General features: G+C 43.8%; 1 protein-coding gene and 1 non-coding gene across 2 annotated transcripts; both read left to right on the top strand.

Annotated features, from left to right (window-relative positions):
* Nucleotides 1-4,983: 4,983 nt before the first annotated feature.
* TRNAK-CUU lies at nt 4,984-5,056 on the top strand. Its single transcript has one exon. It is a non-coding gene; the product is annotated as a tRNA-Lys (tRNA).
* An 18,026-nt stretch (nt 5,057-23,082) lies between these two features.
* LOC123450061 (E3 ubiquitin-protein ligase RFWD3-like) lies at nt 23,083-27,531 on the top strand. Its single transcript, XM_045127464.1, has 13 exons — nt 23,083-23,450; nt 23,782-23,860; nt 23,961-24,050; nt 24,124-24,168; nt 24,293-24,337; nt 24,631-24,675; nt 24,754-24,852; nt 25,652-25,762; nt 25,851-25,984; nt 26,087-26,126; nt 26,255-26,317; nt 26,431-26,612; nt 26,756-27,531. Exons 1-13 carry the CDS (start codon nt 23,098-23,100, stop codon nt 27,252-27,254), a joined length of 1,785 nt encoding a protein of 594 aa, XP_044983399.1. The 5' UTR covers nt 23,083-23,097; the 3' UTR covers nt 27,255-27,531.
* The last annotated feature ends 402 nt before the right edge of the window (nt 27,532-27,933 follow it).

Below are 27,933 nucleotides of genomic sequence, written 5' to 3'. Positions count from 1 at the left end.
GGAGTTCACAGAACTTCCATATCGACCTAGGTTCTCAAGACTTATCAGGGTGGCGAACTGACAATCATAGCTTAGCTTGGACTTCTTCCCATGCACACGGAGGAATGTCAAAACTTCAAGTTGGACAAATATTGGTAGTGTGTTATGGCAAACATCAATGACAATGGTGTGACCGTTAGAAAGGGGATTGTCTCCTTTCTTATGGGGAAACGTTTCTACCAGGCGCGCTGGCCAAACAGTTGGACGGATATGCGGGCCGCAGGATCCTTTTCCATCGCGCGTCTCTGGGAAGATCCGCGTCGTTCCTTCAAGCCTGCGTGTCTCCCCTGTCGGATCTCGTTCGCCGGTCTTTATGGAGTCGCTGGCCTTTCCTTCCTGTCAGCACGGGGGCGATCCCCTTTCCTGTTTCTCCTCTGGCGAACAGGTCGCCGCCTCCCACGCCACCTTCTCCGCAAATCCCACGCTCCGCCTCATTGGGATGCCACCGGTGTTGGAAACGAAAAGCTATGACAGAGACGACGATGTTGCAACCGGCGACCAAAAAAGCTTCAACCGGTGGTCGAAAATGCTACAAACGGCATTGTTAAAAGATTCAATCAGAGACAACGGGAATTGAGGGCCACCCACCACGCAATCGTGGAAGCTACAATCGGTAATGAAAAAAGCTTCAACCGGCTAGAAAAAAGCTTCAAGCGGCGATATAAAAAGCTTCAACCGGCGACAGCGAAACACAAAAAGTTGCAATCGTTGACACAAAAGCTTCAACCGTATGTTTGAAAAGCTTCAACCACTGACCGGCGAGGAAAAGGCCGGTCATTTTTGCTACAACCATCAACGAAAATAGCTTCAACCGTTCTGGAAAAAGCTTCAAGTGACATGGAGAAAGTTTCAACCAAAATAAAAAAAAGCTTCAACCGGAGTTTAAAAAAGCTTCAACCGGGGGACAAGCCTGTGCACGCACGAACGTTGACGGCGACGAGCGGCAAGCGACGGGGTGGACAGGCATGAGGGTGCTGCGACGAGCGACGACAACGGGAAGAGAGAATGGGGTGCTCGTGCGGCATGAAGTCGGAGGCACGCTGGACGGTGCGTCGGCGCAGAGTGGGGACGAGATGACAAATCTGGCAGCTATTAGAGTCAGATCGAACGGCTGTTGCTCGACCGGCGGAACTGTTCGCGCCGGTGCGCCGGCGCAGAGGCGTGCCTTTCTTATGCTCGCCTCTTGGCGATGTCCGAAGGAAAGTGATGTGAGCTCTCTAGGCACATTTCCTCCATGGCGAGTGTAATTATTAGTGCCATAATTTGGGTTGTAGCGGGCACTTAGAGGGTGCTTGGATCCAAGGGACTAAAACTAGTCTCTTTAAGAGGCTAAAGTTCCAAACACCCCTGACTAAAGAGAGGCTAAAACTAGTCTTAAGGCTAAAATCTTTTAGTCAGGGGTACCTCTACTAAAATATGTATTAGTCCTCTCTCTCCTCATTTAACTCCTGAGACGAGTTCTGAATTGGAGGGTTTGCAGGATAATAAATACTCATTAATTTGGTTTTAGTCTCTTTAGTATTTGGATCCAAGCATGGATAAGACTAGCAAGTTTTAGTCTCACTACTTTTAGTCATGGGACTAAAACGTATCAAACACCCTTTTAGCCTTTGCCGTGAGAGTAGACTTGCTCGATATCTTGGTGTCGGTTTCTGTAAAACTCTGCTTAATGAATGCATTAGGACAAAGCTTCTTGCCCACGTATAGAAAAAAGAGAAACACGTATAGATCAAATACAAATAAACACTTCACGCAAACCCAGCACCAGCGTTGCGTGTGCCAGCTAGTATATATACATTCACCTTTTTCCCTACAAATGCAGGATCACTGGTCGGCTGAATGGTTTCCATGTCTTCAGGGACGGAGCGGAGACAGGATGAACCCATGGAGTGGGCGAGTTTGTTCATAAAGGTGGCAAAACTTTTATGTTTTAGGAGTTTTTGGTTAAAGTAACTATTAGCATTAAAGAAGAATCAATTTATTGAGGGGAGTTTCCCTCGTCCCCCCTTAAATCCGTCCCTGCATGTCTTGTGTTACCATGACACTAGTCGTTTCTCGAGAAAACGCGATGGGTGCATTGGTAGACCGTAGAAAGAATTGCTTTTTTACAATCCTGTAAGATTATACCATTACAACTGAACATCCACAATACTGGAATTTACGTCTTGGAATGGCGAGAAGGAAAAAAAATAATACATAAATGATGGTCAAACGAGTCTATATTTAGGCCCATCTCCTCCTAACAAGAAGGGGGTATGTAGCATATCGCTCTTGCTGAAAAATTCCTTTGTGTGCCCATCCCGTGCACGCCTCTCGCGGAAGAATTCCTTTTCCTGCCCCTCATTTCCACATCCGAGTTGTAGGCCATTTGGGTGCAAAATCTTGGATTCGTTGGAACACAATGCGCAGCTGCTTGTCAAACCGTCCAACGGCTCTTCTGTCAAAATAAAATAAAGAGGGAGAGATGGAGTATTTAGATATAGATAGATCATATATAGTGGGGGTTGCACGTATGCTTCGACGATCAGATATATAGGTCGTTGGAACACTAGCGCGTACCTAGGATGGTGCATGTCTCCACAGTTAGTTCTTTAGAGCAGCGTCCGTAGCGTAGCTCGGCCAAGAAGATGTGCTCATTGTCGTCTGTCTGGCGAGCCGAGAAGTTGATATGGTACCAGAGGTCTTCCCTGAAACCAACACAAGCGGCCTTCAAATCCGTGGTCGGCAGATCCTCACGATACGCGAAGCTAATGTAGCCAGTGGTGGGCTGATCAGGAAGCTGGAACTCGGGACCCTGCACACACAATATCGATCTCAAAACAAGGATAACTAAGTAAACTATGTTGAAATGCAGAGAGTCCGGGGTATGTCCTTCTTTTCAAAAAAAAAGTATGTTGTGCCTATATATATGCAGCGAGGATGGAGACTGAGAAATGAGGCTCCTGGTTGGTATCTTGTGGGTGAGTAGAAGATGAATACCGCGTGGTTGGAGTTGTAATGTTGGAGGGCCCAGTCGGCGAGATCACGAATATTGTAGGCGTCGTCTCCTCTGTCCACAGATAATAAATAAAACAAATTAAATAAACAAAACAACAAAACATAGAAAAATTCAGATAAAACAATATCGATCTCAAAAAGAAAAACGGGGATTGTTGGCTCCACACGATCAATGGCCGCATGCATTGACAGAAACTCTTGAAAATAGAAAAATTCCAGGAAGGTATATATATCAGTACATACGTACGTATACTCTTGGGTGTTGGGGTTAACGGCACGTCCGCTGTCCTTGAGTTGTTGAAGGCGAGCTGCAAACTGTTTTGAGGCGGCGGCTGTACCTGTACGCACATAACGACGACGATTGCCGGAGCCGGCGCTGTTAGGGGAAGAGAACCAGGATCCCATTGATTGATCCGCCTTCAACTCTATGCGTCCTCCACAGGAATCTTGATGGATTAATCCTCCTCACCTCCTCTGCCTTGTCAATACGTCTCCTGATGGATCCATCAACCAATCCATCTACTCGTATACGTGTAGGAATCCTAAGCCAACACTAGTCGGAAACGCGTCCTTTATGAGCGCTAAACATCTCCCCCCTGAATTTCAGGGTGGTGGACCTACCTCCCCAACTGACGTCAGGATCAACCCCTAAACGCTCCGTATTTCATTTGTATTGACGATGAATTGAAGAAATAATAGGAACTCTAGCTGATCTCGTAAACCAGCCCATCTAACAAAATAACTGTCGGTTTGCAGGACGGAGGGCATTTTTCCGTTCGGAAAAGATCCCACAATTAAATTCGTCCATTCCGCAATATTTTTTGGAGAATCCTCCTTGGTACACCGCCCTGCCCCGCATCTAGGGATGCAAGGTGGCGCCCGACCCGTCCCGTTCCGTACATAAATTAAAAAAGGTTAGTTCTAACTAGGCTGTGATGCTGTTAGGCAAAGTTAGACTAATTCTGTATTTTGGCGAGTCTATGCAGGACGCCACTCTGCACGCCTACCCGTATCCATTCCGCGTCGCCGATGCCATGTATCCGCCACAGAACTTGGCGCATGGCCTTGTAGCCGGCGGATCCGGTTTTGGTTCCGGCGCCGGTCGCTATCAGAAAAACCTACTAAGCCTACGACTTTTTCTATGCCGGCAGCTTTTTGTCGGGGCCGTCGGCATATTTAGACCTATGCCGACGGCTTGCTAAAACCTTGGAATCGGTTGGGGTCGCCCGCGCACGCCGATTGAAGGGATTTTGGTCGGATTTGGTTCGGCGTCTACAACAGAAGAAAGGGCTGTCAGGTTTGCCTCGGCCGGCGTGAGGAAGAAGCAAGGGGCGGTCATCTTTGCTTCAGGGTATGTATGTTCAACGCCCGCCTATGCATTTTTCGGTTATTTTCCTTCACTTTCGATAGGAGAGGTTCGGGTGAAATTTACGTGCATGCATTTTTAGATGGATTGGACTTCGCCCTCGTGAAGTGATTTGGATAACATGTAGTTTCTCTTCTGTTTAGCACTTATTCAAATAATACTCTTGGGCAACTGAAAAACAAAAACAGTTCAGCAGATTCCGGAGACGGGAAACAGAGCACCGTAGAGGAGACTTCAAGCTGTTAGAATATATAAGGTCATTTATAGAAGAAAAAATTGCTTGAGCTTCTAGATGTTGAGGTTAGCCACTTCATGACCAATACCTCTATCGGTTGATCGTGTTCCTCAAATGAACTTCATGATGATGGCGCTTTCAGTGGCAGGGTACTCATTAAGTTAAGATGGCAGCCATTAATCATCAACAGGGCCGGTTTTGACCATCATCATTTGAAGATGATTTCAGTTTCTCGAAGCACTCTTTCGATTATGCTCAGCTAGTCAGGGTTCTACAAAGTACTTCATTGGTGTCGCTGTTAACTGTCCCCAAATCTTGGACGGACTTGGAAATATTTTGTTCACCAGCCCGTCTAGCTCAGTTGGTAGAGCGCAAGGCTCTTAACCTTGTGGTCGTGGGTTCGAGTCCCACGGTGGGCGAATTTGTTTTCATTTTTCATTTTTTGTGTGCCTGCACAATCCTAGATTCCTAGTGATTTCTTAGTTTTTTTTTTTCAGAATATTGTTTTTCTTAACTAAATTTGCAAACATTTTTTTTGGAAGGGGGGGGGGCTACGCATTGGCCGACCGATCTTTGTGCCAAATCTGCCTCTATCTAGTGATTGACCATCATCCTCTACTTCTGCAAACAGAAGTCGTGTTGAATAAACCTTTGCAACGGAGGTTTTGTTACATAAAATTTTTCTTAGTATTTTTCTAGAATATTGTTTTTCTTAACTAAATTTGCAAACATTTTTTTTGGAGGGGGGGGGGGCTACGCATTGGCCGACCGATCTTTTTGCCAAATCTGCCTCTATCTAGTGATTGAGCATCATCCTCTACTTCTGCAAACAGAAGTCGTGTTGAATAAACCTTTGCGACGGAGTTCTTGTTACATAAAATTTTATAACAGAGATTGCGTTGACGATTTTTTTTGCATCAGAACTCTATTTCTGCAATAGAAGTCGTGTTGAATAAACCTTTGCAACGGAGATCTTGGTGCATAAACATTTACAACAGAGATTGCGCTGGTGATTTTTTTTGGCATTAGAGATGATGCTGTAGAAACATTTGCTGTTTTTTTTAATAAATATCAAGTTGCAAAAAGTTAACGCAACAGAGATAATGTTACATAAACTGTTGGTGCAGCGCCACCAACATTCACTCCTTCGAGACGGTCGTGTCGGCGTGTTTGTTGGCGGCCTCATCGGCGTGCCCCAATGGCGGTGGTCGGAGCAGCGTGGCTGAGGAACATGGGAGGTGCTTGATTGTTCTTCTTGGCAGCCTCATCAACGTGCTTGTCGACGTGCTTGCCGGCTGCGGCGGCGTCGATGCGCCATGAGTCCACGGGCGCCGCCTTACCGAGGTTCTCGGCGGCGTCGATGCATCATAGCTCTATTTCTGCAATAGAAGTCGTGTTGAATAAACCTTTGCAACGGAGATCTTGTTGCATAAACATTTACAACAGAGATTGCGCTGGTGATTTTTTTTGGCATTAGAGATGATGCTGTAGAAACATTTGCTGTTTTTTTAATAAATATCAAGTTGCAAACAGTTAACGCAACAGAGATAATGTTACATAAACTGTTGGTGCAGCGCCACCAACATTTGCCCCTTCGAGACGGTCGTGTCGGCGTGTTTGTTGGCGGCCTCATCGGCGTGCCCAGATGGCGGTGGTCGGAGCGGCGTGGCTGAGGAACATGGGAGGTGCTTGATTGTTCTTCTTGGCAGCCTCGTCAACGTGCTTGTCGACGTGCTTGCCGGCTGCGGCGGCGTCGATGCGCCATGAGTCCGCGGGTGCCGCCTTACCGTGGTTCTCGACGCCCTCCGAGAGGCCGTCCGCGGCCGGGAATGGATACATGGCCACCTTGACATTTGCTGCGATGCGCTGGAGGAGGGAGACGGCGAGGTTGGTGGCGAAGAAGGGGATGAGCAGGACGCGCGGCTTCTTATCCGTGGTGGCCATTTCTCAAGGATGGCTAGCTAGCTTGCGTGGTTTTGGTGAGGAGCATATATGGCTCTACGTTCCTACTCATGTATTACTATTGACTAGTTCTTTTGGACGGCTTAAAAAGTAAGTTGCCTCTTCTCAGCTTAAAAAATAAGCCGTTTCTAAAATTTGTCAAAGATTCTAAATTAGTTATCCCATGCTAGTTGAGAAACTTCAATAAATATGAGAGGAAGTTTATAAAAAAAAGCTGGGGAGAAGGCAGCTTATTGTTTAAGCCGCCCAGAGAACTGGACGTATTGATTAACTCTAGTAACAAATGCGTGATGTCGCTAGCTACCTGTCCTCGTCCACCCACTGAGTGTGATTAACACTAGTGACAAATGTCTCCTCGACGTGTACTACATACGTTCGAAGGTAAAGGAGACACTTGTTGTGCTCGTGCAAATATAAATAACGGACTTTGCTAAAGAACATCTAGACATGTTTAAGTATTGCACATCGAAAATTTGATTGTTACGCGGTGGTTTCTGAAGGTATTTTCTTTTTTTTTTCTTTTCTTTCCAGGTTTATTTGATGAAATTAGATATACCCTGACTAGAAAACATTTGGATGTGTGCTAGACAAACTCAGAAAGAAAATGGACCTTACTAACTGTAAGTTGTATATTGGATCACTTGATTTGCACATCAATATGAGCTGTTAGAAAAAAATAGAGGGTCAGATTATGTCTTCTTCCTCTAACTGCTCCACGGCTTTCTGAAAAACTATTTTCTTCGTCCTCGCACATATTGCCATCGACTGGATCGCCTGCTTCCGGCGCGCTCCAGAGCCAGCCTCACCTCCCCGCCCTCCCTAACCGACGTGCTTGTCCTCGGCCCGCAAACATCCCTCTTAGCCCCGCCAACCTCTAGTATCGACGCCGACAACCCTTCACCCACACCCGCACCCCATCGACCTTCTAAGTCGCCTTCGCCAGCTCACGGCCAACTTCGACACATTCCTGGCCGAGGCTTTGCCGTCATCCCAGGGCCTCGCTTCTCTCGCCTAGCAGTGGTTTTGATTCCCCCTATGCTACGCATCGTTGGCACTTTCCTTACCCTCGAATTGACGGGCCCAAATTCGGTTTTCAACCAACTTACTTCCAGCTCAACTGAAAGAAAATACGAGCGATGTTAATATTTGGACAATTACTATGTTTACTACAAAATCATAAATACTCGGTTTTGCTAACTGTCGAGCAACTGAAAATAGATTAGTGTCGGTCGATTTCCTACTTGTACAGACGAGGGGGAGGAGACAGTGAATCCTTGAACCTAAGACAGGGAGACCACGATGGCTAGCGGGAACTTGATTAAACTTGATGCGTTTAGGTGTGGGCCTCCATGGGCTGGTCGGCGATACTGGAGAAGGTCAGGCTCACAGGGATGGCTGAGGAGTGGCGCAAACATGGTGGAGGAGACGACTTCGCCATGGCGGGTTTAGGGTTTTCACTAGTGGTTGTACCAATATTACTATTGGATGATTGAGACATACTCATCCGAGCTTTTTCATTCTCAATGAAAGAATTATACACTAGATTATTACCTTTACTAATGTAACTTTGAAATTCTCCCGCAAAAAATGAAACCTTAAATTTCAGCCAATTGTTTCCGAGAGAAAATTCTACTAAAAAGGATTTAACATATTCATTGAAGCGAGGATAGAACTTGATGTCTCCAACTGGAGAGATGTTGCCTTGACAGTCCTTTTTGAAATTTGCAAGAAACTCGTGCAAAATCATCCTCTGCGCGCTTTTTCTTGTGCCCATCATAAGCTAGGTGATTTCCTTCTATAGTTCATCAAAACTGGGCTTGATGATGTTGGTGTTGCTAATCTCTATGGACTTCAAAAGATTGTTATCGTCCAATATATTTATGGAGATGATTCTTGATCTTCAGTCCCCGTACAAAAAGTGTGTTCGCACATGATCATGCCACAGTGTACCCATGACATCGAGTGCAGTACGTGAGACACATCGCTAGAGGAAGCTCACCAGGAGCGTGGTGTGCAAGACAAGTCAAAAGGCTTTCGAGGACCCAAAAACTGCCTCATGTCCAGGAAGGAAGCCATCAGGATGTGTGGCGGTTATTACCTGTCCTACTCGTTGCTCCTCGATGGATGTAAATTCTATCAGTCCCACTCCCTACTCATGGTAGCTTAGGTCTATGAGCATGTGCTAGTGTTAGATCTATGAGCAGTGGTAGCATTGCATATAGTGTCTAAATGTGACCATGTGATGTTGTGGTCGATAGTGGTGATGGATTTCTAGAGTGGTAGGTTTCATGATGTTCATGATTATTTCATTTAGGCTCCGATGATATTATCATAGATATGGTTCTGGCATTTAAACTAGAGGATGTGCAATACGGTAGGGTGGTATAGTATGGTCCATATGTAGTTGTGGTGGTCGGGTTTCATGCTTGCAACTCATTGGTAGCACTCTTATGTGGTTGTGGTATGAATTGTGCTCTAAATTTGGGCAATGTTGATCATATCACAGCCATACATGGACAATATGTATGATCATGTGTACTATTGTATCATATTAGTCCTGATCCTAGCCAATATAAGACATGTTGATACGTCCATTTTGCATCATGTTTTTATGTTGATATTTATCGCTTCTTGGGTTGTTATTTCACTTCATGGTACAATACTTATGCCTTTTCTCTCTTATTTTGCAAGGTTTACATGAAGAGAGAGAATGCCGGCAGCTGGAATTCTGGCCTGAAAGAGGAGCAAAGTTGAGATACCTATTCTACGCAACTCCAAACACCGTAAAAATAACCGAGGATTTTTTTCCGGATTAATAAAAAATACTGGGTCGAAGAAGCGCCAGAGGGGCGCCAGCAGGTGGCCACAAGCCTGCTTGGCGCGGCCACCCCCTGGCCGCGCCAAGGGGGCTTGTGGGCAGCCTGTTGGCCCACTGGCCCCCCTCTTCTGCTATATGAAGGGTTTCATCCAGAAAAAAAATCAGGGAGGAGCTTTTTCGTGGATTCGCCGCTGCCACGAAGCGGAACTTGAGAAGAACCAAACTAGAGCTCCGGCAGGACGATCCTGCCGGGGAAACTTCCCTCCCAGAGGGGGAAATCATCACCATCGTCATCACCGGAGGGGACTCATCACCATCAACATCTTCATCAGCACCATCTCATCTCCAAAGCCTAGTTCATCTCTTGTAACCAATCTCCGTCTCCCGACTCCGATTGGTACTTGTAAGGTTGCTAGTAGTGTTGATTACTCTTTGTAGTTGATGCTAGTTGGATTATTTGGTGGAAGAGTTTATGTTCAGATCCTTGATGCTACTCATTACCTCTCTGGTCATGAATATGATTATGCTTTGTGAGTAGTTACTTTTGTTTATGAGGACATGGGATAAGTCATGCTAATAGTAGTCATGTGAATTTGGTATTCGTTCGATAATTTGATGTGTTGTATGTTGTTTTTCCTCTAGTGGTGTTATGTCAACGTCGACTACATAACACTTCACCATTATTTGGGCCTAGAGGAAGGCATTGGGAAGTAGTAAGTAGATGATGGGTTGCTAGAGTGACAAAATCTTAAACCCTAGTTTATGTGTTACTTCGTAAGGGGCTGATTTGGATCCACTAGTTTAATGCTATGGTTAGACTTTGTCTTAATTCTTCTTTCGTAGTTGCGGATGCTTGCGAGAGGGGTTAATCATAAGTGGGATGCTTGTCCAAGTAAGGGCAGTACCCAAGCGCCGGTCCACCCACATATCAAACTATCAAAGTAACGAACGCGAATCATATGAACATGATGGAACTAGCATGATAGAAATTCCCGTGTGTCCTCGGGAGCATTTTTCGTCCTATTAGACTTTGTCCAGGCTTGTCCCTTGCTACAAAAGGGATTGGGCCACTTTGTTGCACCGATGCTACTTTTGTTACTTGTTGCTCGCTACGAATCATCTCACCATACATTCACTTGTTACCGATAATTTCAGTGCTTGCAGATATTTCCTTGCTCAAAACCACTTGTCAGATCCTTCTGCTCCTCGTTGGGTTCGACACTCTTACTTATCGAAAGGGCTACGATTGACCCCCTATACTTCTGGGTCATCAAGACTCTTTTCTGGCGCCTTTGGTAAGTGGAACTTGGTAAGGAAACATTCATATAGTGTGCTGAAATTTATTGTCACTTGTCACTATGGATACTAATCCTTTGAGGGGCTTGTTCGGGGTATCTTCACCTCGAACAGAAGCACAAATAGTTGCTCCTCAACCTGCTGCACCTACTGAAAATATTTGCTTTGAATTTCCTTCGGTATGCTTGAGAAACTGCTGGCTAATCCTTTTACAGGAGATGGAACATCACATCCAGACTTGCATCTAATCTATGTAGATGAAGTTTGTGGTTTATTTAAGCTTGCAGGTTTGCCAGAGGATGAGGTCAAGAAGAAGGTATTTCCTTTATCTTTGAAGGATAAGGGGTTGACATGGTATAGGCTATGTGATGATACTGGATCATGGGACTACAATCGGTTGAAATTGGAATTTCATCAAAAGTTTTATCCTATGCATTTAGTACATCGTGATTGGAATTATATTTATAATTTTTGGCCTCGTGATAGATAAATCATCGCTCAAGCTTGGGGAGGCTTAAATCAATGTTATATTCATGCCCCAATCATGAGCTCGAGAGAGAAATTATCATTCAGAACTTCTATGCTCGGCTTTCTCATGATGAGCGCACCATGCTTGACACTTCTTGTACCGGTTCTTTTATGAAGAGAGATATTGACTTCAAATGGAATTTATTGGAGAGAATTAAACGCAACTCTGAAGATTGGGAGCTTGAAGAAGGTAAGGAGTCAGGTATGAATTTCATGTTTGATTGCGTTAAATCCTTTGTTGAGACAAATACTTTTTGTGACTTTAGCGCTAAGTATGGACTTGACTCTGAGATAGTAGCTTCATTGTGTGAATCATTTGCTGCTCATATTGATCTCCCCAAAGAGAAGTGGTTTAAATATCATCCCCCTTTAGAAGTCAATGTAGTTAAACCCATTCCAGTTGAAGAGAAAGTCATTGCCTATAATGATCCTATTGTTCCCAGTGCTTACATTGAGAAACCACCTTTTCCTGTTAGGATAAAGGATCATTCTAAAGCTTCAACTGTGATACGTAGAGGCTACATTAGAACACATACACCCCCTGAGCAAATTAGAGTTGAACCTAGCATTGCTATCATCAAAGATCTTCTGTCCGACGATGTTGAGGGACATAATATTCACTTCTCTGAAGATGCTGCTAGAATTGCTAAACCTCACGCTAGAGACAAACATAGGCATGTTGTTGGCATGCCTGTTGTTTCAGTTAAGATAAGAGATCATTGTTATCATGGCTTATGTGACGTGGGTGCTAGTGTTAGTGCAATACCTCAATCCTTATATGATGAAATCAAAGACGAGATTGCACCTATTGAGATAGAGCCTATTGATGTCACTATTCAGCTAGCCAATAGAGATACTATCTGCCATGTGGAAATTGTTAGGGATGTTGAAGTCTTGTGTGGTAAAACAAAGTATCCTGCTGATTTCCTCGTTCTTGCTACCGCACAAGATAGCTTTTGTCCCATCATATTTGGTAGACCTTTTCTCAATACTGTCAATGCTCATATTGATTGTGAGAAGCAAACTGTCACTGTTGGCTTTGAAGGTGTGTCACATGAGTTCAATTTCTCTAAGTTTGGTAGACAACCTCATGAAAAGGAGTTGCTTAGTAGGGATGAAACTATTGCCTTAGCCTCTATTGTCGTGCCTCCTACTGATCCCTTAGAGCAATACTTGCTTGAGCACGAAAATGATATGCATATGGATGAAAGGGATGAACTGCTTGGGGATCCACCCCCACCAAAGGGTGATCCTGTGTTCGAGCTTAAACAGTTGCCTGATACTCTTAAGTATGCTTATCTTGATGAAAAGAGATATATCCTGTTATTATTAGTGCTAGCCTCTCAGAGCATGAAGAAAAGAAGTTACTAAAAACTCTGAGGAAGCACCGTGCTGCTATTGGATATACTCTTGATGATCTTAAGGGCATTAGTCCTACTCTATGCCAGCACAAGATTAAAATTGATCCTGATTTCAAACCAGTTGTTGATCATCAAAGGAGATTAAATCCTAAGATGAAAGAAGTAGTAAGAAAAGAAATACTAAAGCTCCTAGAAGCATGTATCATCTATCATGTTGCTCATAGTGATTGGGTGAGTCTGCTGCATTGCGTCCCTAAGAAGGGAGGCATTACCGTTGTCCCTAATGATAAGGATGAATTGATCCCACAGAGGATTATTACTGGCTATAGGATGGTGATCGATTTTAGGAAATTGAATAAAGCCACTAGGAAAGATCATTACCCTTTGCCTTTTATCGACCAAATGCTAGAAAGACTGTCTAAACAGACACACTTCTGCTTTCTAGACGGTTATTCTGGTTTCTCCCAAATACCAGTTGCACAATCAGATCAGGAGAAAACCACTTTCACCTGCCCTTTCGGTACCTTTGCTTATAGACGTATGCCTTTTGCCTTATGTAATGCACCTGCCACCTTTCAAAGATGTATGATGGCTATATTCTCTGACTTTTGTGAAAAGATTGTTGAGGTTTTCATGGATGACTTCTCCGTTTACGGGTCTTCCTTTGATGATTGCCTCAACAACCTTGATCGAGTATTGCAGAAATATAAAGACACCAACCTTGCCTTGAATTGGGAGAAGTGCCACTTTATGGTTAATGAAGGCATCGTCTTAGGACATAAAATTTCTGAAAGAGGTATTGAAGTAGATAAGGCTAAGGTTGATGCGATCGAGAAAATGCCATACCCCACAGATATCAAAGGTATAAGAAGTTTCCTTGGTCATGCTGGTTTCTATAGAAGGTTCATTAAAGACTTCTCTAAGATTTCTAGGCCTCTTACCAATCTCTTGCAAAAGGATATTCCTTTTGTCTTTGACGATGATTGTGAGGAAGCCTTCAAAATACATAAGAGGGCTTTGATAACTGCACCTATTGTTCAACCACCTGATTGGAACTTGCCTTTTGAGATCATGTGTGATGCTAGCGATTATGCTGTTGGTGTTGTCCTAGGGCAAAGAGTTGATAAGAAGTTGACTGTTATTCACTATGCTAGTAAAACTCTAGACAATGCCCAAAGAAACTATGCTACTACGGAGAAGGAATTTTTAGCAGTCGTGTTTGCATGTGAAAAGTTCAGGTCTTACATAGTTGATTCTAAAGTCACTATTCACACTGATCATGCTGCTATTAAGTACCTCATGGAGAAGAAAGATGCTAAACCTAGACTTATCACATGGGTTCTCTTGCTACAAGAATTTGATTTGCACGTTGTTGACAGAAAGGGTGCTGATAAACCCGTAGCAGATAACTTGTCTAGGTTGGAGAACGTTCTTGATGACCCACAACCTATTGATGATAGCTTTCCCGATGAGCAACTGAATGTCATCAATGCTTCACGTAGTGCACCATGGTATGCTGATTATGCAAACTATATCGTTGCCGAATATATACCACCTAGTTTCACATACCAGCAAAAGAAGAAATTCTTCTTTGACTTGAGACATTACTTTTGGGATGATCCTCACCTTTATAAGGAAGGAGTAGATGGTGTTATTAGACGTTGTGTACCTGAACATGAACAGGGACAGATCCTACAGAAGTGTCACTCCGAGGCCTACGGAGGACACCATGCGGGAGATAGAACTGCACACAAGGTATTGCAATCAGGCTTCTATTGGCCCACTCTCTTCAAGGATGCCCGTAAGTTTGTCTTGTCTTGTGACGAATGTCAAAGAGTAGGTAATATCGGTAAACGTCAGGAAATGCCTATGAACTATTCACTTGTCATTGAACCATTTGATGTTTGGGGCTTTGATTATATGGGACCTTTTCCAAAATCCAATGGGTATACTCATATCCTAGTTGCTATTGATTACGTCACTAAGTTGGTAGAAGCTATCCCCACTAGTAGTGCTGATCACAACACCTCTATCATGATGCTTAAAGAAGTTATTTTCCCTAGATTTGGAGTCCCTAGATATCTAATGACCGACGGTGGCTCACACTTCATTCTTGGTGCTTTCCGTAAAACGTTTGCTAAGTACGATGTCAACCATAGAATTGCGTCTCCCTACCACCCTCGGTCCAGTGGTCAAGTAGAGCTAAGCAACAGAGAGATTAAACTAATTCTGCAAAAGACTGTCAACAGGTCTAGAAAGAATTGGTCTAAGAAGCTCGATGATGCACTGTGGGCTTATAGAACTGCCTATAAGAATCCCATGGGCATGTCTCCGTACAAAATGGTGTACGGTAAAGCATGTCATTTACCTCTTGAGCTAGAGCATAAAGCTTATTGGGCAATCAAAGAGCTCAACTTTGATTTCAAACTTGCCGGTGAGAAGAGGTTATTTGATATTAGCTCGCCTGATGAATGGAGAACTCAGACATATGAGAATGCCAAGTTATTCAAAGAGAAGGTTAAGAGGTGGCATGATAAGAGGATACAAAAGCGTGAGTTCAATGTAGGTGATTATGTCTTGCTATATAACTCTCGTTTAAGATTCTTTGCAGGCAAGCTTCTCTCTAAATGGGAAGGTCCCTATGTTGTTGAGGAAGTATATCGTTCCGGTGCTATCAAGATCAACAACACGGAAGGTAATTATCCGAGAGTTGTAAATGGGCAGAGAATCAAGCATTATATCTCAGGTACTCCCATAAATGTTGAAAGCAATATCATCAATACCATAACTCCAGAAGAATACCTAAGGGACATTTACCAGCCTGTTTCAGACTCCAAAAACGAAGAGGTATGTGATTCGGTAAGAAAACAGAGTCCAAAACTTTTCCAGTAGGAAATTTTCTCCGTTTTGGAATATTTGAAAAAAATACAAAAATTGGAAGTAGTCCGGAAAGTGCGCGATGAGGCGACAAGCCTGCCCGGCGCGGGCCCACCCCCTGGCCGCGTCGGGAGGGCTGTTGTCCACCTCGTGCGCCTCCCAGACTCCGTTTTCGTGCGGAGTACTCCTTCTGATCTGGAAAAAATCAATATATATTCTCCCGTGAGGTCTGACCCCTGTATCACGCAGATTTCCTCTATTTTTCGTTTCGAGCGTGTTTTGTGCCGCAGATTTGGAGCAAGATGTCGTCCCAGGAATCTGTGGGGGAGAACAATCTCCGTCAAGTCTATGGAGAAGTACATGATGATCTGAAAAGGATGGAGGTCATGGAGGCTAAGGAAAGGCTACCTAAAGAAACCAAGGGCAAAGTTGAGGAGAAGAATGACGCATGGGACGAAGTGCAATCTATGATCAACAAGAAAGAAGTTTAAGAAGTGGATTTCCTCCAACCGTACCTCCACCTACTGTCTCCATCCTTGATCGAACTCTTGAGGTTTTGTGAAACAACTCGTGCTCGCAATACTTATCTCACTCGTGAAGTTGTTTTGCTAGAAAAACATATCACAGATCTCCAAGGTATAAATCAAAGATTGATGGCCCTCTTGGAATCAAAGGTTGCAACAACTCCACCACCATCACCACCAAAGGAAGACAACTGAGCATGGGTATGGGCAATCCCCTTGGCTTTTGCCAAGCTTGGGGGAGTTGCCCCGGTATCGTATCACCATCACATCTTTTGCCTTTACCTTTGTTTTAGTTTGTTCCTTTTCAGTTTTCTTTCTTTTTATCTAGTAGATTAAAAGTCTTAGTGTTTTAGTCTTGAGTTTTGCTTTGTGTCACCCCCGATGTATTCGAGCTCGTGAGCTATATAATAAAGAGTGTCTTAGTTGAAGGGCTTTACCTCTTGCCATGATCAATAGATTGAGAAATGAACAAAAGCATGAAAGATCATGTAATGATCTTATGGGAAGTGATGGCTTCACATATAAAAAAGAATCCTGATTGAAACTTGTTGAGGGTAGACAAACGTAGACCTTGGTCGTTGTTGCAATTAATAGGAAGTGATAAACAAGGAGAGGTTCACATATAAATATATCATCTCTGACACCATCTATGATTGTGAACACTCACTAACTATTGCATGCCTAGAAGTAGATGTTGGACAAGGAAGACAACATAATGAATTGTGTTTGCTTGGCTCCGAACAATGTTATATGATTAGAGATCCCTTAGCATGTGACGATTGCTTCCACCTCACATTAGCCAAACCTCCCGCACTAAGTAGAGATACTACTTGTGCATCCATAAACCATCAACCCAGTTTTGCCATGTGAGTCCACCATACCTACCTATGGATTGAATAAGATCCCTCAAGTAAGTTGTCATCGGTGCAAGCAATAAAAATTGCTCTCTAATATGTATGATCTATTAGTGTGTGGAAAATAAGCTTTGTACGAGCTTGTGATGAGGAAGACATAAAAGCGACAGACTGCATAATAAAGTTCTTTATCACAGGAGGCAATATAAAGTGACGTTCCTCCGCACTAAGAGGACACGCATCCAAACCTCAAAAGCGCATGACAACCTCTGCTTCCCTATGCGAAGGGCCTATCTTGTACCTTTACTTTTTTCCCTTGAAAGAGTCATGGTGATCTTCACCAGTTCCTTATTTCGCCTTTATCTTGGCTAACGTCATATGCTTGGGAAAGATCTATATTCATATATCAACTTGGAAGTAAGTATTCATGAATTATTATTGTTGACATTACCCTTGAGGTAAGCAGCTGGGAGGCAAAACTGTAAGCCCCTATCTTTCTTTGTGTCCAGCTAAAACTTTGATCTCATGAGTACCACGTGAGTTGTAGCAATTGTAGAGAACGAAAGAATGATTGAGTATGTGGATTTGCTTTACAAGCTCTTATTTGACTCTTTCTAATGTTGTGATAAATTGCAATTGCTTCAATGACTAAAGGCTATCGGTTGTTACTTCTCGGTAAAGTTCTTGATCCATTGCTTTACTTTGTGAAGGAATTATCACTTTAGCATGAGAGATTATATGTTGGTATGGCTCTTCTGATCATGATCATGATACATGCATGTCCGTATCTTGTTTTGTCGACACCTCTCTCCCTAAGCATGTGGACATATTTATTGAGCTAGGCTTTCGCTTGAGGACAAGCGAGGTCTAAGCTTGGGGGAGTTGATACGTCCATTTTGCATCATGTTTTCATGTTGATATTTATCGCTTCTTGGGCTGTTATTTCACTTCACGGTACAATACTTATGCCTTTTCTCTCTTATTTTGCAAGGTTTACATGAAGAGGGAGAATGCCGGCAGCTGGAATTCTGGCCTGAAAGAGGAGCAAAGTTGAGATACCTATTCTACGCAACTCCAAACACCGTAAAAATAACCGAGGATTTTTTCCCGGATTTATAAAAATATTGGGCCGAAGAAGCGCTAGAGGGGCGCCAGCAGGTGGCCACAAGCCTGCTTGGCGCGGCCACCCCCCTGGCCGCGCCAAGGGGGCTTCTGGGCAGCCTGTTGGCCCACTGGCCCCCCTCTTCTGCTATATGAAGGGTTTCGTCCAGAAAAAAAATCAGGGAGGAGCTTTTTCGTTGATTCGCCGCCGCCACGAGGCGGAACTTGAGCAGAACCAATCTAGAGCTCCGGCAGGACGATCCTGCCGGGGAACCTTCCCTCCCGGAGGGGGAAATCGTCGCCATCGTCATCACCAACACTCCTCTCACCGGAGGGGACTCATCACCATCAACATCTTCATCAGCACCATCTCATCTCCAAACCCTAGTTCATCTCTTATAACCAATCTCCGTCTCCCGACTCCGATTGGTACTTGTAAGGTTGCTAGTAGTGTTGATTACTCTTTGTAGTTGATGCTAGTTGGATTATTTGGTGGAAGAGTTTATGTTCAGATCCTTGATGCTACTCATTACCTCTCTGGTCATGAATATGATTATGCTTTGTGAGTAGTTACTTTTGTTCCTGAGGACATGGGATAAGTCATGCTAATAGTAGTCATGTGAATTTGGTATTCGTTCGGTAATTTGATGTGTTGTATGTTGTTTTTCCTCTAGTGGTGTTACGTGAACGTCGACTACAAAACACATCACCATTATTTGGGCCTAGAGGAAGGCATTGGGAAGTAGTAAGTAGATGATGGGTTGCTAGAGTGACAGAAGCTTAAACCCTAGTTTATGCGTTACTTCGTAAGGGGCTGATTTGGATCCACTAGTTTAATGTTATGGTTAGACTTTGTCTTAATTCTTCTTTCGTAGTTGCGGATGCTTGCGAGAGGGGTTAATCATAAGTGGGATGCTTGTCCAAGTAAGGGCAGTACCCAAGCGCCGGTCCACCCACATATCAAACTATCAAAGTAACGAACGCGAATCATATGAACATGATGGAACTAGCATGACAGAAATTCCCGTGTGTCCTCGGGAGCATTTTTCGTCCTATTAGACTTTGTCTAGGCTTGTCCCTTGCTATAAAAGGGATTGGGCCACTTTGCTGCACCATTGCTACTTTTGTTACTTGTTGCTCGCTACGAATCATCTCACCATACATTCTCTTGTTACCAATAATTTCAGTGCTTGCAGATATTTCCTTGCTGAAACCACTTGTCAGATCCTTCTGCTCTTCGTTGGGTTCGACACTCTTACTTATCGAAAGGACTACGATTGATCCCCTATACTTGTGGGTCATCACATGTGCACCCAAGACTTTAGTCAGGACATTGTTTTGTCCGACCAGTGCATGTCGTCCTATGTTGAGGTTTCCCAGTCCAAGGAGATGGCTCGAGATTCAAAAGTGTTTGAGGTGCCCATTCAACCAACATTTTGTGATGGCTATGCCTAATGCTACAACTGCTACCGCACATAAGACATCATGGATGGGAAGCAGAAGGTCTCTGGGATGGGGAAAAGAATGAAATGGCAACCTTTCATGTCCACCTTCTAGTGTGGTACCGAGCTTTGTGTTGTCATCTTGGCAATTTGTATACAACCCTTTTTTGTGATCCTCTAACATGCGATCAAACTTCAACTTCTCCCTTTCACTTTCGCATTCTCTATGTGCATCAACAATGACCCGACGAAGCTCATCATCGGGCACATCGTCTGGTTCCTCTTGATCTTTAGCTTCCTCCATTGCAGCATCACCGTATTCAGGGGGCGGGTAGTTGTCATCATCCTCTTCTTCTATGTTGTCTTCCATCATAACCCCTCTTTCTCCATGCTTGGTCCAAACATTATAGTGTGGCATAAAACCCTTCCGAAGCAGGTGGAAGTGAAGGGTTTTATAGTCGGAGAATTCCTTCGTATTCCCACATACAGTACATGGACAATGCATAAAACCATTACACTTGTTTGCCTTAGCCACTTCGAGAAAATTATGCAGGCCATTAATATACTCGGAGGTGCGTTGGTCACCGTACATCCATTGATGGTTCATCTGCGTGCGTTATATAATAAAGTGTATTAAAAACTACACAAATCTTGATGAAAATGGAGCTTGGACAAGGAGCTTCTAAAGGAGAAAGCTTAAGTGTAACTCGGGCATTTCATTGAACACCTCATGTGCACAGCAGGTGAGCTAGAGCACCACAAAGCTCTCCCACGGCCGGCTCGCGGGGATATATATATATATAGGCCAACCGTTTGTCCCGGTTTGTGGCTGGAACCGAGACCAAAGGACAACCTGAGGTCCCGGTTCCAGCCACAAACCGGGACTACTGGTTGTGGGCCAGGAGCGAGGCACATTGGTTCCGATTCCTGTCTGGAACCGGGACCGAAGGTGACAAATGAACCGGGATAAATGGCCCACGAGGCCTGGACGGCACCCTGGCCTCACGAACCGGGACCCATGCAACCGGAACTAATGGGATTTCATCAAGTGAACCAAAGTCCTCTTTTCTACTAATGTGAATAGAAAATAATTCTAACAAAATAATTTCGTGAAGTTTGACAACAAGCCATGTATAGATAGATCCAAAGATATGATTGTTGTTCTCTTTTTGGAGAAGCAATGGGTTGATTCTTCTTTAGGTATGAATTAATAGCAAGGACATCAAAATCTAGAAAAGATCCTATCAATATATATCACAAAAGAAAGGTTTTCGTAAGTAATGATGTGTGTACATAATACTATCATTTAATTCTATGTATTATACATACTACGCATGAGTGACAAGAAAATCCATCAAAGAATAGGTCACACACATCTAAATAAACGCCTAGAAAAAGAACATTGTTGTGGTTATAAGATTAAAACAACAAGGAAAAAGAAGGCTAACTGTTGATGGCGTTTATTAGATGCAACACAAAGGCTATGCGTTTGGTAGGTCTATTGGTCATGTGCAATAGTGTTTGCTCTTGTCAAGCAACAGCAGCAACAAAGTGTACAAAGGTAAATAAACATGTTGGAAATAATCCTTTTGTTATTTTACTCATATATTTTCATATTCCAACTAGTAAAAATGATCTAGTGCACTATGTATACCACCTATCTGGTTGTTGTCTTTGATGTGCTTTATGTGCAGATGTCGAATATCTCTGTTACCCTTTGGAATACTGTGCGGATAAGTCATGCCAAGCATTGTGTATAATTCATGGTTTGAATCTATCTAAAGCCTGCTGCCGTGGGATTGGGCTGAAGGGCTTTTGCTGCTGCGTGAAGGAGAAAATGTCATCCAAATAAGGATGTCATTTTCGTGAAAGTTTCTTTTTTAAGGATGAATAACACGACATTATTGGTTAATTGTAATAGTAATTGCCAATACCGATATAAAAATTAAGCATGTATTTGGTCCCAAAACATTGATTGGCTCGAATACATATTCATAAAAAGGTTTTGCTAGAAAGAAACATTGATTTTTTCTGCCATGACTTTCATAAATGTCATTTCTTTCTTTAAAGGAAATCTGTAAGGAAAACCCCCTACAAAAAGTTTTCTTTAAATAATAAAAACCCAAATTCGCGACCGTGGGGACTTGAACCTGGGTGGTTGGGTTGTACATCCACTCCACTAGCTATTTCGTGTTGAAAATTTTCAAGTATATACACAATATTTGTAAAAATTACAACGAAAATTAGATTTCAATTTCTTTACCATAAAGAGAGAAAGCATTTGATCTCGGAAGCAGAAACTCCACGTCCCTCCAAGTGAACATTACCAGCTAGTATCTATACCTAATAATAAAGCGGCTATTGCTTCCGTCGGAAAACCCACCATGATATTCTTATAAAAAAGCCCCTGTAATTTTTGTTATTCAACCCGCGCTCCATCATATATTTGCAACGCAAAAGGAAAAAATGATTTGCTGCAAAAATTATACCTGTATGCATCACCTCCTCCCGTCGACCCTGGGCCACCCTGGCCTGTGCCCAGGCCGCCACCACACCACTCGCCGCCGCGGCCGACCTCAACCACTACCGCTGCCGATCTCAACCCACCCGCCTCCGCGGTTGTACCTCTCCCCGCTCACTGCCCCCGTTGCGGCGCTCGAGCGCATCCCTGGTCCACCCTGGCATGTGCCTAGGCCGCTGCCACACCACTCGTCGTCGCGGCTGACCTCAACCACCACTGCTGTCGATCTCAACCCACCCGCCTCCGCGGTCGTACCTCTGCACGCTTGCTGCCCCCGTTTCGACGCTCCAGCACAGCTTCTGGATCAAATCAACGCGACAGTTACAACGACTTGGGATGATGCGTCTGCTCGATGCAGAACGGTGGCGGCGTGCGGATAAGGCGCGGCGGAGCGAAGTACTTGCAGGTGGAGGCGGGCCTCCATGGCTCACACGGGGAACTCCGAGGTTATGGCGCGGCAACGACGACTCCTTATGGCCAGATAGAGGCGCCTAACCCTTGCTCCCCTCATCGTATCCCCTCCTGTGGCAGGAACTCATCATTTGGTGAGATCCCCTCCCCATGCCTCCAACCGTGTGCCAAGCACCGGCAATTTTTTTTGTTTTGTGGGAATTTGTTTGCTGATGAATGAATGTATTGAATGTAAGATTGCATCGTTGTAGAGAGAGAGAGAATGAAACACCACCTTCAGTTTGTCATCTGATCCCACATTCTCTACCCCATGAGTGAAATAAGATAACAGTCCATTGATCAATTCACGTAGCCTCTTTGTTTTGTTTTGCTTGTCCCGCTCAATTTCTCATCATGGTGGAACTAACAATGGACGGGTTGATTTCTCAACAAAATAGGATAGGACTGACTACATTAGTTAGTTAACTTATTATTTTAATAAATCAAAATGATTATAAAAAGATTAAAAGCGTGTGGTATTTTTTTCTCCCGTTGCATCGTACGGGCCCTTTTGCTAGTAATATAATAAGCGGAGCTCATAAAAGTAAAAGGGGGAAAAAGGGCAACCGCACGATGTAGAATGGACGGTGGGATGGATGGTACCAAGATCCCTTATTCTCCCACTATTCGAAAGAACGCTGAAAAGGAAAGACGAAAAATCCCGTTCAACTTTAAACCGCTCTTGCCCTGGCCCTCTTCTCCGCCGCCGCCGCCGCCGCCGCCGTCATGCCGCCGCGTCCCCGGGGCAGGCGCGCGTCTCCTCCGGTGCTGATCCTGGAGGACGAGGACCTCGATTTCGAGGTCAGCTACAGCGAAGGGGAGGACGGGGACTATGGGGGAGGGTCAGATTCCTCCCCCTCCTCCTCGTCGTTGTCGGGGGAGGAGGGAACGGATGTAGAGGACGGCGCAAGATCGGAGGAGGAGGAGGAGGAGGGGGAGGAGAGCGTCGCGGAGGGATGCGGACTGGCCGTGCAAGCTAGGGTTCCCGGCGGCGGCGCGACGGCGCAGAGGGCGGCGAACGCCCCCACTTGTCCCGTGTGTATGGAGCCCTGGACCTCCGAAGGCGAGCATCGCATCAGGTGAGGCCAAATCGCTTGCTGATTCTTGCTTGGCTTCGCAAGAACAAGATTGCTTTGGGTGTTTGTTTCCAAGTAGCAATGCTTACTGGGTGGCAAGAAATTGGAAACTTACCGCAAGAAATTCGGTGTTCTTTCAATGGTACCTTAAATTTTGATGGGCAATGGGTGGTTCCTCATGTAACCCTGGTTTCTGTTTGCAATGGTTTCTGTTTGCCTGTGGATATGATGCGTAGATGACTGTTGACTGAAATTGTACCAGATTTCATTTTGGTTGTTCCAGGGATAACTTTATGTATAAGTGGCTAACTTAGGTGATAACCTTATGTTGTAGCTGCATTCCTTGCGGGCATGTCTACGGCAGATCTTGCCTCGAGAGATGGTTAACGCAGCACGGTAATGCTAGTGCGACGGTAAGTATGCCGAATGGTTTTTCGTTTGGAATAGCAGCGTGTGCGTACATATCCTTCTGCGCAATCAGCCGATCACACTGCCCAATGTGCTGTTTGCTAGTGCCCTCAATGTGGAAGAAGGTTTAAACATAAGGACATTATCAACATCTATGCACCGGAGGTTGCGGTTCCCAATAATGATCTTGAGAAGGTTGGGTTTGTTTCTCCACTTTGTCTGCATATTTTGTTTTGGCCACGATCTGAACATCGTTGCTTGTCTGCAGCAATTATGGTTTTGCAGGCAAAAGCTTGAATCTCTTGAGGAAGTGGTAAGCAATTTCCTTATGCTATCTGCGAGCTTCTTCAGTTGCTCACCATGTGCAAAATGCTTTTCTCTTTCTAGTTTGACAAGGGAAGTAAGTTCCTGTTAACATCTTTTTTTCTTGTCTTAAGGTCCTGAAACAAGGGAAGTTGCTTGACGAGATAGTTGCTGAGAAGGTATGCTATATGTTGTAGCAGCCTTTGCTGCTTATTGCATTGCCCAAATTCTAAATGATGAAAATTGTGTCAAGTGCATAGTGTCACTAGATAGTATGTTTGCACCTGTTATTCAGGTACTGTAATAATATACAAAGAAGGCATTAGAGGTTCTTTATATTGAACTAATACATCTCTTATCTTGTTTTATTCATCGATTGTCCCTGCATCAGAAAATTGATGTACCAATGATCAATAGTTGTCACACTTGTGAGAAACTTATGCTTACATTTCCTTATGCGCGTGCCTTGCAGAATCACAGGTCAACACATGGTGATGTTGGTGTCTCAAAACGACAGGTAATACCATTTAAATTTTTCAATGATTAATGACACCACATGAGCGCATATGCCAAATCTTCTTCCTCTTCTTTGTAGAAAATAGGCGAGCACTCGGATGGAAGAACATATCTGGAACCGTCAGCCTCAACCAGTGCAGCCTCAGCCTCTAGCAACAGTTGCCTCTTTGTTTTACTGGTAAATATTTGTTACAAAGTGCTATTTTCACCTGCAAACATTCAGCCTATACTATGTACTGCATGTTTTTTTTACTGATAATTGATGTCTGGTATCTTGTCTGACCTGAAACATATGGTCATTTTAGCAATAGTAACATTTAATTAGAGATTTGGTTTGGCAGGGAATTCATGATTCTGGCCCAGCTTCTGTTAGATGTATAAATTGAAAAATGTTTGTCAACTATGATTACTTTGTTTCAAATAACACATACAAACCCTGTTTTGTTTGCATGTTATAGTTTAGGAGGTTGACCAGAATATTAATGGGCATAATAAGTACCTATCTTATTTGTTGTGACCAAGGAAGCTGAATCTGTTGTTTGTGTTCATTGTCAGATCTTAGAACAGTTTTCATTTGGCCATGAAACTTAACCCCATCCCAAGTCCCCAGCCCCACGAAAAAGAACTTGGTGGAACTGTTGGTCGTCTAATTTGTGTATGGATTAGAACCATCACACCTGATCAGGTGATCTATCACCGCAGTATACAATACTCCAGTTTTGTCCCATCCCATGTGTACCTTCTGTGAATAATTGAAATATATTAAAGCAAAGTGGCACCAAATCTTTAGCTAATGTCGAAAGACCTTCATAATTTGGGCTGCTAATTCTCGTGGATTATCTGTTTGTTTGAAATCGCTGTGCATTGCCAACATATTTCTTCCGCTAATTTCTTCTCAGTTGGATTCTTCTGGCTGGATTTATTTCTTTGCAAATTTAATCTAGCCATTCTTGTAATTTCTTTACCATGCTATGCAGAAGGAATTATCTTTTGATGGCGCTCGAGTCATGGGTATAGATGCATCTAACCAAATAATACTTGCTTCTGGGAAGGCACCTGGTGTGGGTGGAGAACATGTTCTTAGAAAGGTATATTGAGATCTCTTTTTCTGCCAAATTAATGGATATCACCACTAAATTTTTGAAACACCATATTGTGTTTCTTCAACGTCAACAGATTAGCATGCTATCCAACCATGAAGCACGTACAATACAGCTTCCTCCTGATACTAAAGTTGTTAAGGACATATGTATCTTGCCTGGTGGCTCTGCTCTTTTTGCATCACTAGGCAAAAGGCTCTCACTCTTTAGGTTTGTCTTGAATTTTTATGTCGGTTCTTCTGTTTTACTATCGCCTCTAAGTTTATTTTATCATTATTTCTTTTGAACACTAAGCGTTATATTTAAATCCAGCATGATGACCGACAGTGTTGTTCTTCAATGTAATTTACCGGTAATCATCTGACCTTGCAAATCTACAACACCTACTGCTAATGTTTTGTATTTTGAATGGGTAAATTAGGTGAACTAATTTCAGATAATGACATTCATGACCTAATGCTTTATCACACTACCTTGCAGGTTTCTGCTTGGTCATGTTCAGCACATGACTCTGATTCACATCGCGTTTATGCTGGCTTGCAGGTTCAACATATCCTGATCTTAAGCATATTGAATGTTGATACCCTTTGCAAGGCCCTTGTTGTGTTCTTGTTACAGGTTACCCTTTACATGAATGTCCTTGTTGTGTTCTGCAGGATGGCAGGGTTTTGGTATTTGATACTCGTCAGCCTTCAAGACCCTTGCATTCCATGGCGGGGCTATCTAAACATCTGGTCCATACACTCCACTCTGTCACTGATAACAGCGGTTCCAGAAAGGTTCTTTCGGCTTCTGCTATAGGGCCTTGCATGTGGGATGCTGATGGCAATCAAAGCAGGTATGTGACACAGGGATGGCTCCTACTAGGAGCTTCTTGTCATTACTGATATCGATTGTTATTCGCCTAGAACTGCCTTTGCAACTTTGCCGATCCGCGAATAGGTTTTGGTTCTCATGTATGTTGTCATCTGTTTTTCTCAGTCCGAAGCTACTACTAGAGGATAATAACCAACGCGTCTGCTTCTCTCTTGCTTGTTCCCCTCTATCGAGCGATCTGTTGGTAGCCTCCTACCGGCCCAAGGCTGATTACTCATCAGGAGACGCTGCTCCCTCTCAAGTGTACCTATCACAGACGCCGACGCAATCTGGTGCAGGAAAACTGGGTCAGCACACCGTCATCACGAGGACAGGCAGGGCATCCTTTGTTGAGGGCAGCACATGCCACTCCAACGTGAGTGAAGTGCGCATGTGCAAATCGGCAATTGTACCTTGCGGGCATGGCGAGCATCTCTTCGCCTACGGGGACGAGTTGCACCGTGGGGTCCTGACCTGGCAACTACCTTCCCTTGGGTTCCACTCTGGCCTGAGAACCCACCGTCATCAGATCCTCGACCTAAGATATGCGGGAAGTCCAGCAGGAGGTGCGGACCTCGGGTGCCTGAGCGATGATAAGTTGCAGGTTTACAGAGTTGATAGATAGGTAAAATGGCAGCAGGGATCCAACAGTCATCATAACTTTAGTTCACGATGATTATCCCTCCTAATTATGCTGCATGACTGACAGTCCTTTTGCTGTGTACAAAGCAGAGCAGCTAGCTGTATATGTACCGTGATGTTGTGATGTACTCCCTCCCTCCTAAATTACTTGTCTTAGATTTGTCTAGATAGTGTTAGATACATCCGTATGTAGATAAATCTAAGACAAGTAATTTGGGACGGAGGTAGTACAAATTAAAGGCAGCGATGTTTATTTCTTAGCATGGAAGTGAGAATCTGTTTTAAGTTGTATGCGGTATATTCCATTTACAACTTGATGCCTAACAGAAGAATTTCTTTTGACTAAGTAAAAAATGCCGGTAACCAAGGTGGGCATAGCGGTGGGCAGACTATAAGATGACACACAACTGTAGATAGACTTTCTGGGCATTATTATGCCACATGGAGGCACCTCAGGTGGGGTTTTCATGATGAATATTGCTTGTTTAATTTACCTTTTTCTACTACTATTATGTCCCATCCGTTTGATTTTATGGTATGGTAATCTTGCCCTTCTTACAAGCAAATTGTCTGCATCTAGATATCATAATAGGCCTACCTTAATGAGTAGTACTACTCTACTAGAAAAGAAAATGATGCTGGTTGTGCCGGCCATTAACAAA

The sequence above is a fragment of the Hordeum vulgare genome, chromosome 4H (assembly GCF_904849725.1).
Source record: "Hordeum vulgare subsp. vulgare chromosome 4H, MorexV3_pseudomolecules_assembly, whole genome shotgun sequence".
Lineage (NCBI taxonomy): Eukaryota > Viridiplantae > Streptophyta > Magnoliopsida > Poales > Poaceae > Hordeum > Hordeum vulgare.
Note: the sequence above shows the minus strand (reverse complement) of the source record. Positions and strands in the feature narration are given on the sequence as shown.